Source organism: Podarcis tiliguerta (genome assembly GCF_965153285.1).
Source record: "Podarcis tiliguerta genome assembly, chromosome: 1".
Classification (NCBI taxonomy): domain Eukaryota; kingdom Metazoa; phylum Chordata; class Lepidosauria; order Squamata; family Lacertidae; genus Podarcis; species Podarcis tiliguerta.
This window is the reverse complement of record NC_139534.1, coordinates 124,429,799-124,442,708: the sequence shown is the minus strand read 5'-3', so window position 1 is coordinate 124,442,708 and position 12,910 is coordinate 124,429,799. Positions and strand designations below refer to the sequence as shown.

General features: G+C 46.5%; 1 protein-coding gene and 1 long non-coding RNA gene across 3 annotated transcripts in view; one reads left to right on the top strand and one right to left on the bottom strand.

Moving 5' to 3' along the window:
* Positions 1-12,715, top strand: part of MTHFD1 (methylenetetrahydrofolate dehydrogenase, cyclohydrolase and formyltetrahydrofolate synthetase 1) — an 81,134-nt gene extending 68,419 nt beyond the window's left edge. The window contains exons 27-29 of one of the 2 annotated variants that reach the window (XR_014509848.1): positions 8,498-8,606; positions 8,903-10,444; positions 11,515-12,715. Coding sequence is in view for 1 of the 2 variants with exons in the window: in XM_083435084.1 (XP_083291210.1) it covers positions 8,498-8,587 (90 nt within the window). In the remaining variant the exon portion in view is untranslated. Of the gene's footprint in view, positions 1-8,497; positions 8,607-8,902 lie in introns of both variants that reach the window. The other variant, XM_083435084.1, reaches the window with a different exon arrangement.
* LOC310677960 overlaps positions 9,543-12,910 on the bottom strand; it is a 288,527-nt gene continuing 285,159 nt past the window's right edge. The window contains exon 2 of the long non-coding RNA XR_014511533.1: positions 9,543-10,209. This is a non-coding gene — a long non-coding RNA (uncharacterized lncRNA). The remainder of the gene's footprint in view (positions 10,210-12,910) is intronic.

Below are 12,910 nucleotides of genomic sequence, written 5' to 3'. Positions count from 1 at the left end.
TTTAAGCAGAGGCTTGACAACCATATGTCAGGAGTGCTCTGATGGTGTTTCCTGCTTGGCAGGGGGTTGGACTCGATGGCCCTTGTGGTCTCTTCCAACTCTATGATTCTATGATTCATTCTGGAGGTCTGTTCTTAACCTGAAACTAACAACAACAACAACAATTTATTATTTATACCCCGCCCATCTGGCCGGGCCTCCCCAGCCACTCTGGGCGGCTTCCAACACAATATTAAAATGCAGTAATGCATCAAACATGCTCTGGTCCATGGGGTCACGAAGAGTCGGACACGACTAAACGACTAAACAACAACAACAATGCATCAAACATTAAATGCTTCCCTAGACAGGGCTGCCTTCGGATGTCTTCTAAAAGTTTGGTAGTTATTTTTCTCTGACATCTGGTGGGAGGGCATTCCACAGGGCAGGTGCCACCACCGAGAAGGCCCTCTGCCTGGTTCCCTGTAACTTGGCTTCTTGCAGCGAGGGAACCGCCAGAAGGCCCTTGGTGCTGGACCTCAGTGTCCGGCAGAACGATGGGGGTGGAGATGTTCCTTCAGGTATACTGGGCCGAGGCCGTTCTTAACCTGAGGTACCACTTTAGCTGATGGGGCCTCGCACCACCACCGCGCGATTTCTGTTCCCATCCTGAAGCAAAGTTCTTAACCCGAGGTACTATTTCTGGGTTAGCAGAGTCTGTAACCTGAAGCGTCTGTAACCTGAGGTACCGCTGTATACTGATACATCCCAATGTCTGAAATAAGGACGGAGCTATGTAGAGGCATTAGCTGGCTTCCTGGTTTTTCCTGCATCACGATTTTTGCCAGCGCCTGCACTTGTGATTCGCTGGAGGCAATGGAGAGCTGAGCAGGCAGAGAGAAGCCTTGGCTGGCTTCGCGGTTTTCCCCACATTGTGATTTTTGCAAAGTACACACACACACACCATGATTCACAATATATCGCCAGGTCAAAAATTATGAAACTGATATCACAATATGGACTTCAAACCAGTTTGGGACAATATATCACCCAGCCCTACTGTAGGCGGGATTACCCCTGGCAAGATGTCATGGACTGGCTGGTTGCAGAGGAATGGTGGGAGGAACCAGCCGGGGAACCCCCAAGGGAAGAAGGCTCAGAGCCTGGGAATTGGTGGTGGGACAACGATGAGTGGTCAGAGGGAGAAGAGGGAGCAGACTGGGAGGAGGAGGTGGTGTTGGAAGCTGAAGAGGTAACAAGGCTTAGTGAGCAGGAAGAGTCTGGGGCAGAGAGCAGTGCAGGCTCTGAGGCTGAAGCAGAGGCTGGAGGGGAGGGGGACCAAAAGGCAGAGGGAAGACAGGCTGCTGAAGAATCCAGGGAGTCCCCACTTCCTGCTGCGACCAGCTCCACTCCTTCCTTAGTCTCCAAGAACGCACAGAGCAATGAAAAGAGTGGGGCAGAGATGAATTGTGTGCAGCCGCAGTTTGAGACTGTGTGGGGAGACGAGGAGCCTTAGGGGTGGGAAGATGGGGACATCCAGTCCTTGCAACTGCGTCATCGGGGCAAGACCTCCTGGAAAGCGTTGTTGAAACCACTAGGTTTGTTTCCCTCAGTAACTATTTAACTTCCCCGGCCTTGAGTGCTTTATTGTTTTTGCTGACAACCTACGCCTGACACAAGCCACTCAAAAACCAAAGACTTATTCTGGCAGTCTTGGGAGCACCGGTTGATGTCGGCCGGAGGGGAGGGGGTTGAATTTGGCCTTTGACTCCACCGACGTTCTCTTTCAAACTGCATCCCGGAATAAGCACGCGTCAGCCAACGAGGCCATTAGCATAATCTTTATGCTTAACATTATTAAAACCCACTCGCTCAGCGCAGTGTCGTTGCTCCCGTTAACATCACTTCAAAACACTAAGATTATAAGGAGCCCTGCGGGTCGGAGCTGGTTTTGTAGCCGGGCTGGTGGAGGAAGCCTTGTATTATGGTCTGTATGGCACAAGCCTGCAGTCCCCTCCCTCCATGACTGTTTGCAACCTCCCCAGAGAGCGCCAAACACTCGTCTCTTTCTCACTTTTGTGGAAACATTCATAGCCCTGCTAGCTGTGGGAGTGGAAACGAAAGAATGGGTGTATTATGCTCTCCTGTACTTCAGATCAGAGGTGCACAGCGAAAGCAGCATTTGTTCCTTCTACCCTGTGACAACCGCCCACGTGCCCTGCAAAGCTCAGGAACAGAATAAGCACCAGAGGTCAATCGAACGCAGCATCCTGCGGCCAGCCCAAAGTCCTTGAGATGCCCCACAAGGAGAACAGAACCGCCCTAGGCCTCTCCTGTTGCAGCAGCTGAAATTCAGAAGCATCAGTGCCTGTAATCCCGCAGGGAGCAGTCATCATCCTGACTAGTAGCTACAGATATAGTCTTCTCCTCCATGAATTTATCTCAATTCCCTTCTAAAGCCTTTTTGAGCACCACATCTTCTTGTAGTAAGGAACAAGTGGACTGGGAAGATTGTGGCTGGAAGGCTATTGGTATAGATTACAGTGGTGCCTCGCAAGACGAAAAGAATCCATTCCGTGAGTCTCTTCGTCTAGCTGTTTTTCGTCTTGCGAAGCAAGCCCATTAGCGAATTAGCGCTATTAGCGGTTTAGCGGCTATTAGCGGCTATTAAAGGCTTAAGGGATTAGCGGATTAGCTGCTAAAAGGCTATTAGCAGTTTAGTGCCTTGGAAAAAGGGGGTGGGGAGCGGAAAAAAACCCCAGGAATCGCAAGACATTTTCGTCTTGCGAAGCAAGCCCATAGCAAATTCGTCCTGCGAAGCACCTCCAAAACGGAAAACCCTTTCGTCTAGCGGGTTTTCCGTCTTGCGAGGCATTCGTCTTGCGGGGCACCACTGTATTTTGCTCTGGTTGAATTTATTTGGGTGTGTGGGATAGGAGGGTGTTTTTTTTAAAGAAGTATTTTCAGAGTTGCATCATGTTCTCTCCATCTCCCACAGCAGAATGGGATGGTAAAAACTTGAGCTGATGGAACATATTGCTGTGGTCTGCAAATGGGCGGTGCAATTGATTCTGTCTGTCCCCAATCTAGAGAAGATAAGGAGACTGTTAATCTTAGGGTCGTGGGTTCGAGCCTCATGATGGGCAGCGAGATTCCTGCATTGCGGGGGTTGGACTAGATGACACTCGTGGTCCCTTCCAACTCTACAATTCTATGATTCTAGTGAGCTCTGTAGTTCAACAATGTGAGGAAGTCTTTTTTCTTTTTCTGTCCTGAATTTGCCGTCACCATATGGCTTCGTTGAATGACCCTGGCCTCTAAGAATTACAAGGGAGTGGAGGAAAATACGTATTTCATCCACTTTTTCTACACCGTACATTACGTTATGTGCCTCTATTGTGTGTCCTGACTTGCTTTTTTCTAAACTATAAAGTCCTAAGTCTTTTAGTCTTTCCTCGTAATGGATTGCTGCCGTCCCCTGGTCATTTGGTTTCCCTTTTCCAGCTCTACAATACTCTTTTTAGAGGTGCAGCAGCTAGTACTGTAAACAATATTCCCTTTTTTGTCATTTTTTATTTATATTTTTCCATTACAATTTTTTTTAACATTTCATTGAATAGAACTATATATTCATAATCTTTAACTTCCCTCCCCTCCCCTTCCATTGTTCTCTTTATTTATCCATCACAACTGCATATTCTAATGACCCCATATGTTCACATCTCTCCCTTGTAAGCAATATTCCTCGTATTGTCCTGGTCTGAGACACCACTCGCTATTATATATTTTTATGGAAGGGGCAACTCTGGCCTCTTGAGCAACAGAGATCCAAAAGGGACTTGATTTACGAACACCTTTCCCCTCCCTCTGCCCATTAAAATATTTGTGCCATAAGAGCAAGGCTGTGAGAAAGGCTGAACACTGGCTTTGAATGGACGGGTCTGAAAATGGCAGGTGCAAAACATAAAGGACGGCTTAAATCTCCATCTTTTCTTGCTGATTGTCAGCCTGTGGGTGTTTCTGACGGGCTTGTACCAATGTGAATAAACATCGTCTCTCCCTGCTTTTTTTAAGTTCTGTTATGTAAAGTTCTTTAAGAGAAGGGAGAAAGATCTGGACACATAGTATGCAGAGAGACGGAGAGAGAGAGTTCACATGGTAGAGATTTTGTGCAAGAAAAGTCATTTTTCCAGGCTGCCCAAACCTTGTAACGCAATCCTAGGCATGTTGTTTTCAGAATTAAGTCCCAGCGTATTCAGTGGGGCTTTCTTCCGGGAAAGTGTGTTTTGAATTGCAGGCGAAGGTCGTCCCACCCACAGTGAACCAAGTTCTGCAAGCAGCTTGCTGTATAAGGCAAGGGCATCTTGAAGGTGAAGCAGGGGGGGGGAATCCTGCTTCTCTTGCTCAAGATTAAGCAACCCTTCCTGGCATGTTCTGATCGAACGGCGCTAGAGAGTTATAAATCCAAAAAGGGGGGAGGAGGGGGGAATAGGAAGCCTCTTGCACAGAGAATTTGCTTCTTCCTTGTTGCCGTACCTGCTTATTTTCTTGAGCAAATGGTTAAGCCAGGCATTAAATGGCTTGGCTGGTCCGCAAGCCCTGCTACGGCCGACTCCTTTGAGCAGATTTACGGCCCTTTGTATGCTGGTCGCTGCTTATGTCTGCAGCTGCGTGAACGTCCCTAACCTCTATTAACCTGCCATGTCTGCTGCCTGCAGATGTACCCATTCAGCACTGACGCCGAAATCCCGGCCGCAAAGGCAAATGTTAAGACCTTGTAAATGGAGTTGTAGACAAGGCTCACTTATTCCGGGCGGGAAGAGCAAGTAGCTCGAAAGCTCGTGCCGTAATAGATGTATTAGTCTCTAAGGCCCCATCTGATCTCCTGGTTGAATCCATACATTCCCCCAACCCTCCTCTTTGCAATCAAAGAAGGTTAACAAGACTAGCAAAAAGAAAAAGGAAAAACATACACTATTTAAAATTCATTCCCATAATGTTCTGGGGAGCCAGATGGGAGCCATTTTCAGAGTGTAATAGGTTTGCTTTGGGGTTTGGTCTGGTTTTTAATCAGAAATGCTGCTTGCTAGAAATCTTCCCGTCTTTTCTTGTTTTTTAAACACATGGGTTAATCTTTTAAAAATGTCTCTCGCGAGCCCGGCTCACCTGCAGAAAGAATACCACTGATTAAGGGTTATGATCCCTTGTGTGTGAAGCGAGCCTTCTAAAGAACTGCATAAAAATGTACCATTGCTTCAGAAGTAATCTTAGAAGTGGAGTGGGGGGGGGGGAATACGTCAGCCAATTTATAGCTCTCTCTTGCTTTAAGACTCGGCTGCCTGCATGGCCCACCAGCCAGGATTAAGATATTGGAAGTAGGGGCTCATGTCTCAGCTAAACTTGGAGCTTTTTTTCGCAGTGCTGAGCAGGAAATTCTCCATCCACCTAATTGAGCTCTCTGCAAAATGGGAGAAAGAGTGGTGGAAATCTTTTTCTCTCTTTCTGAAAAAAAGGAAGAAAGAAAAACGAATCGGAAACGTGATTAAGGTTCATCAACTAATGCCTGGTGTGGGAAAAGTGAGTGGAGATGCTTTTCATTCTCCTGTCTTGAAACTACAAGGTCATTCCATGAAACTGCATGGTGGGCGATCAAAGCAGAAAACAGTGTCTTCTTCACACAGTAGAATTGTAGAGCTGGAAGGGTCTTGTGTGAGTGTCTGGAGGTGGTTGGGGGATGGATGGTGGCTAACAGATTGAGGTTGAACCCTGACAAAACAGAAGTACTGTTTTGGGGGGACAGGAGGCGGGCGGGTGTGGAGGACTCCCTGGTCCTGAATGGGGTAACTGTGCCCCTGAAGGACCAGGTGTGCAGCTGGGAGTCATTCTGGACTCACAGCTGTCCATGGAGGCACAGGTCAATTCTGTGTCCAGGGCAGCTGTTTATCAGCTCCATCTGGTACACAGGCTGAGACCCTACCTGCCCACGGACTGTCTCACCAGAGTGGTGCATGCCCTGGTTATCTCCCGCTTGGACTACTGCAACATGCTCTACGTGGGGCTACCTGAGACCACATAACACCGGTCTTGAAAGACCTACATTGGCTCCCAGTACGTTTCTGAGCACAATTCAAAGTGTTGGTGCTGACCTTTAAAGCCCTAAACAGCCTTGGCCCAGTATACCTGAAGGAGCGTCTCCACCCCCATCGTTCTACCCGGACACTGAGGTCCAGCGCCCAGGGCCTTCACTGCGAAAAGTGAGGTTACAGGGAATCAGGCAGAGAGCCTTCTCGGTAGTGGCACCCGCCCTGTGGAACACCCTCCCACCAGATGTCAAAGAGAAGAACAACTACCAGACTTTTAGACAACATCTGAAGGCAGTCCTGTTTAGGGAAGCTTTAATGCAATACTGTATTTTAATATTGTGTTGAAAGCTGCCCAGAGTGGCTGGGGAAGCCCAGCCGGATGGGAAGGGTATAAATAATGAATCATCATCATCATCATCATCATCTAGTCCAACCCCCTGCAATGCAGGAATCCTGCCCACAGCCATCTCTGGGTCAGTGTATAGTTTAACTATGGAATTCGCTTCCACAAAATGTAGGTATGGAACCTAAGCAGGTTGTCTGGTGGGAGGGAAATGCCAGGCTACCTTAACCCCGCAGGTGTGTTGCTGCTGCTTTCACTGGTAGGCAGAGGTGGGAGAGCTATGAGAGAGGGAGGTTGATGCAGTGCAGGCGATCAGCTACACCCGTATGCCCATTCCATGCCGACCGCCTCTCCCTTCTGATAAGCAACAGTGACTTGCCTGCCAGAAAACGAGCTTTGTGGTTCCGCCCCACGGCATGAGCTGTTTCTAAGTGTGCAAAGTCCTAATCGTGGTTGCTAGTCTTCATGACCATGGGCTTTCCAGAGATGATAATTAGATGATCTGCGAGATTACAGGGAACCAGGCAGAGGGCCTTCTCAGCAGTGGCACCCTCCCTGTGGAACACCCTCCCATCAGATATCAAGGAAATAAACAACTAACGGACTTTTAGAAGACATCTGAAGGCAGCCCTGTTCAGGGAAGCCTTTAACGTCAGGACCCGCCCATAGTGGCTGTGGCAACCCAGTCGGATGGGTAGCATACCACTACCACTACTACTACTACTACTACTACTACTATAAATAAATAAATAAATAAATAAATAAATAAAGGATTCAGGTAGGTAGCCGTGTTGGTCTGACATAGTCAACATAAAAAAATAAAAATAAATTGTCCAGTAGCACCTTAGAGACCAACTAAGTTTGTTCTGGGTATAAGCTTTCGTGCGCATGCACACTTCTTCAGATACACAATAATAACAATACAGTGGTACCTCAGGTTACATACGCTTCAGGTTACAGACTCCACTAACCCAGAAATAGTGCTTCACATTAAGAACTTTGCTTCAGGATGAGAACAGAAATCGTGCTCCGGCGGTGCGGCAGCAGCAGGAGGCCCCATTAGCTAAAGTGGTGCTTCAGGTTAAGAACAGTTTCAGATTAAGAATGGACCTCTGGAACGAATTAAGTACTTAACCTGAGGTACCACTGTAGTTATTAATCAGGGTTCGGATTTGAACATTAGCAACCCACAAAGACCACAGGCTCAAGATTGTCGCTGAAACGAATCCATACGTTTACTGGTGCTTCATTCAAAGCGTACTGTTGCCTTCTCATGAACTTTGAAGCCAAACTTGAAGCAATGAGCTTTCCTCTCGTACTTTCCCAAAGAGCCCCACCCAGAACAGCAGGGGCCTGTTTGCAGCAACCAAGAGAGCAGCTGGCGTTTTGGATTGGGGGGGGGGGGGTTGTCTGGAATGCCAAAGAACTAGCAGGCAGATGGAATTAACTTTCTTAATTCCTCCCATACCTCCTTTCTGGTAGAGGCTTGAGTTAAGTTGTGGGTTAACATATCAGACGACACAGCGATTCTTCAAACAGCTCTTGTTTATTCATAGGCCAGAACAGAACCGAACTGAAGGGTTCAGCCAGCCTGCTTATATAGAGCTCCACTAGAACACAACAGTAACCATTTTCTGTAACTATCCAATCACTGAACGTCACTTTCAATCCCTTATTTGCATATGTGGACCTGAGTGAAACCTATGTACAGTATCCTCCTTCTGGCCCAGGGTGAGAACTTTAGTACATAACAGCTTTGCTGGAAAGAAGATCCCAGCTTTGCTCCCCTATCCCTTTCTCCTTGTGAAGCCACAGGGCAAATGTCAGCTGTACCAGTGGCAGTCCTGCCTGGGAAGAGAGGTGTCAAGTTTTTCAGTTGTCTAGCCAGCCGGAAGAGGGTTGAAATGCCTTTGTCTTGGTGGTCTGCTTCCTGCTGGTTAATAGGACTTTGGTTTCAAGCAACTGCTGGTCCACTGACATGACCCAGATCCAGCCAGGAAGCTCTTAATGTTCTTTGCTCCTATTTCCAGCTCCATTTTTTATATTTGTTCAGTTCGTTTCAGTTGATTTTTTCCCTTTTAATTCCTTCCAGATGAGCACAATGCCGGGACTTCCAACTAGGCCTTGTTTCTATGACATTGACCTGGACCCAGCGACTGGAGAAGTGACCGGCCTGTTCTAAAATGAACTGACAATCCAAAGTGAGTACTTCATTGCTTGCTATCCTGCAGGACTCCCCCCTTGCAACTCCTGGCTTTTTCCTAGCTCTGCAATCATGCCTGGTCCCACCATTCACTCTTCCCTGAAATAACGTGGAAGCCTTTTTTCCATCATGCAGTCCCTATTCTGCAATCCCAGGAACATGCATGTGAAAGAACTACATAGTTGTTTGACCTACATAGCTCTAGAGAGCTGCAATTGGCCATCTATTTTCTGCATTTTTCATCATGGCTTGCGGTGCCAAGGACTAGTGACATGATTTCTTTTCTTTTTGTAGGTATCCAAGCAATGCCAGTTTGGCGAAACCTGAAGAAGGTACCTCAAAGGGACACTAGGAAGTCTTTGGAAACAAATTAACCTGCTGCATTTTTAAAAAAATAATCTGTAATACTGTATTTTTAATTAGGTTGTCTACTTTTTAATCACTACAGGTGAAAGTCTGCATCATGTTAAAAGCAAAGGGTGATCACCAGAATTAGTTATATTCAGGAGTAGATCTATGGACTTAAATCCATTGATTTCAGAGGGCCTACTCTGGCTAATGTTGGATATCACCCAGAAACCTTTTAAAATGGGTTCAAAACGTGGTTTTAAACAGTCAGTGAAAAGCAACATGCGGTTTTAACCAGGGTAGCAAACTTATTAAAGACATTTTAATTGATTAATCACATGAGTTTCGATCTATGCAGTATGCATATGGGGAAACAGAATATTTCTAAGCAAAAGATAGTATTTTCTTTGTTGGTAGATTGTATGTGTCGTCTTTGGCAATATCAAAGAAGCGTTCTTTTGGAAAGAGATGCTAGAGAAGGCTTCTTTTAGAATGGTGTTTGCCTTCTGCACTTTTTATATTCGCAATACTTTGTTAAAAAATCTGCCCAGCTAATTGGAGGATCCTTTTTTGGGTTGGTTTAAAAAAAAAATGTGATCATGTAATCCTAACTGATTAATCAGATCAAACACTGCAGCCCTAGCATCCTCTGTTAGTGCCTAATGTACAAAAGTGTGTTTTTAACGTCTTAAATCTTTGGTGTAATTATGAATGCTAGTACATTCCCATGGAATGGGGCAGGCAACTCTGCACATATCCCCAAGCTGCACAGCCCATTCTGAAATCAGCAAGGCAATGCACAATGGCAGAAGCATGCAGACGGTAACCCATGTTCAATCCCTTCGGTTAAAAGAATCTGTGGAGGCACGCCTGAGAAACTCCTGTGCCTGAGACCTTGAGTTCTTGCTTCTCATCGTAGGCCGGGGTCATCCAGTGCGGTGCCTTCCAAATGAAGGATGAACTACTACTCCCATAAACCCTGGCCATAGGTTATTGCCGGTTGGGATTCATGGGCATTGGAGGCCAGCAAAAATCTGGAGGGCGCTGCATTCCCTAAGTTGTTAGTAGACAGTGCCTGCTAGTCACGATGGTTGTATACTACCTCCAGGATCAGAGACAGCTGCTGGAAAACAACAATTGGGGAGTGCCGTCATCCACGTGTCCTTCTGGAGGACTTCCCACTAAGGCATCTGGTTGGCCACTGTGGCCAAACAGACCAGCATTCTGACGGTGCAAAGGGTGCATTGGATGGTCTGTTGTTGTTTAGTCGTTTAGTTGTGTCCGACTCTTTGTGCCTCCATGGACCAGAGCATGCCAGGCACTCCTGTCTTCCACTGCCTCCCGCAGTTTGGTCAAACTCATGCTGGTAGCTTCGAGAACACTGTCCAACCATCTCATCCTCTGTCGTCCCCTTCTCCTTGTGCCCTCCATCTTTCCCAACATCAGGGGCTTTTCCAGGGAGTCTTCTCTTCTCATGAGGTGGCCAAAGTATTGGAGCCTCAGCTTCAGGATCTGTCCTTCCAGTGAGCGCTCAGGGCTGATTTCCTTCAGAATGGATAGGTTTGATCTTCTTGCAGTCGATGGGACTCTCACGAGTCTCCTCCACCATAATTCCAAAGCATCAATTCTTCAGCAATCAACCTTCTTTATGGTCCAGCTCTCACTTTCATACATCACTACTGAGAAAAACCATAGCTTTAACTATACGGACCATTGTCAGCAATGTGATGTCTCTGCCTTGCATTCTCACATCAGTTTAAATGACCTTCATCTGTTTGGCAGCAGTCAACTCCCCTAATGCAGGCCTGCAAATATATGATCAGCCAGTCTGAATCCGCGGATGGGGGCCCATCGGGTAGCTTGATCAACCTCCCTTTTTATTTAGTAGTCTTTGGGATGCAGAAAAAAAATAAAATTGAGGACAATTGACGAGCAGGTTGGTGGCATTGTGTTTGGCTCAGCGGGCGACAAGTGGTCTATTCTGAGATGTGTAGCTAGTTTAAATGATACAGGGAAGTGGGTGGATGATTGTGTTCCCTCTAGCGACAGCTCCCCACGCAGTGGAGCAGAACTGCCCATCACTTGAGCAATGCTTCCTTGAGTAGCTGCTTGGTTTACTTGCTTGCGCACACACCTGTCTTGAGTCTATGTTTGCTTTTGTGCACCCAGAGCCTGTCTTCCTCATAGCAACTGTAGAAAGGAAAACTTCAAAGCCAAACTCTGTTTAACTTCTTCCGTTTTTCCACTGCTTGGGAATTCATTTAACGAGCATCTTAGTTTTCCCGTCAGGGATTGGGGCTCGGCACATGTTCAGCGCAGGCTGCAACCAAATAGGTCATCTTGTCGCTTGGATGCCAGCCAGCCATTGTAGCAAATTCCCCAGATCTCTTGGGATCCCTATGTTGCCCTCGCTGGGATTTGGTTCTAAGTATACTTTTCCCTGTGGGTGCTTGATGTCTGCACGCTGCACCTTTTAAAGTCCTGCTGTATTTTCATTTTGCATTGCTTCAAAAGCTCTGCTTGCTGTAGGGGTTGTTCCGTTCCTGGTTTCATTCCAGATCTGGAGTTTATTTACGCCTACCCTAATCATTGTCAGACAACAAGGAGGGCTGGGAACGATGTGGACTTGTAACGGTCAACCTTGATGGCTTCTCGGGTGATTGCAGAGGCATCTGCTGCTATAAGACACCTTGTTTGCACAGGATGTTCCCTTACACTGGGAATGTGCAAAATACCTGAATCCCTCTCCTTTGAGTCCTTTTCTGACTCTCAGTTGTGCAGCTCTGACAAAAGAACTTAGAGATGATGGATGGGAAACTTTCCTTGCTCCGTCCCTCTCTCTTATTTCATAAAAGGGCAAAGTCCTTGGTTTTGCATGCAGAAAAATGTCCCAGGTTCAATGCACAGGTAGGGCTGGGGTGGTGGGGGGGACCCCTTTTCTGAAACCCTTAAGAGCCACTGCCAATCAATGTAGACAAAGCTGAGCCAGATGGACCGGGTCTGTATTAGGCAACTTCCTATGTTCCTGTGGGTTTTTTAAAGCATATTTTAAAATTAATTTTGAATATATTAACATAGCTTCAGTTCCCCAACCCAATAACAACCCCAGCTATGTACAGTTGCATTAGTGACAATAAAGTAAAACATGGACTCGATGGCTGCCGATTTATAAAGTCCTATTCCGCGGGCTCCCATGTGTCTTGGGTGGTTCATATGCTTGTTCTTTCTTGGTTGCGAATGAAATAATTGCTGCGGTTTTTATGATGGGTTTAATCCTGTTTGAAGTCCAGATCCTGAGCTCCAAGAGAGACCCAAATTGGCCAGTGCTCTTTCCATCTCCGTCAGCATCGCTTAAGAGAAATTTGCGTGCAGTCCTGGTTTTCCTTTTTTCCAGAATCCAAAGTCCACCAAAGGCTTTGCCTTCAGTGTTCCCTGGTAGGCACCTCTTTCTATTTGTGGGGAGACTGGATCTCCCACATAAGACCTCAAGGGTGGGACGTTTCCTCCCGCTTTGCCTTTTTAATAGGTCCCTGGCATTCACTGGCAAACCTTTATTTCTTTTGTGCAACATTCATGTTTCTGTTCAAGTGATCAAACAAGATGCAAAAGCTGTTTCAAATAAGGTTTCTCTCTCTCTCGCACACACACAGAGGAACATCCTCTTTCCTCTCCCCCAAAAGATATATTACTTCCTAATGTGAAAATGCAATTGTTGCCAGACTTGTAATTAACACAAATAAACTGCTACATCTTTGAAAAGTACTTGATGAATGTGCTGTGATTAATGTAGAGGAACTTGTTTTTATTATGAGTTCCAGAACTGTTTTGGGCAAGAGCCCTGGTTACTGGAAATGGATTATAAATGCTGCAATATTTGCATCTGCAATGCACCAACATGGATGGGGTTAAACCGGGGTCCTGTGTCTCTGGAAAGGGGAAGGGGAAATGTTCACA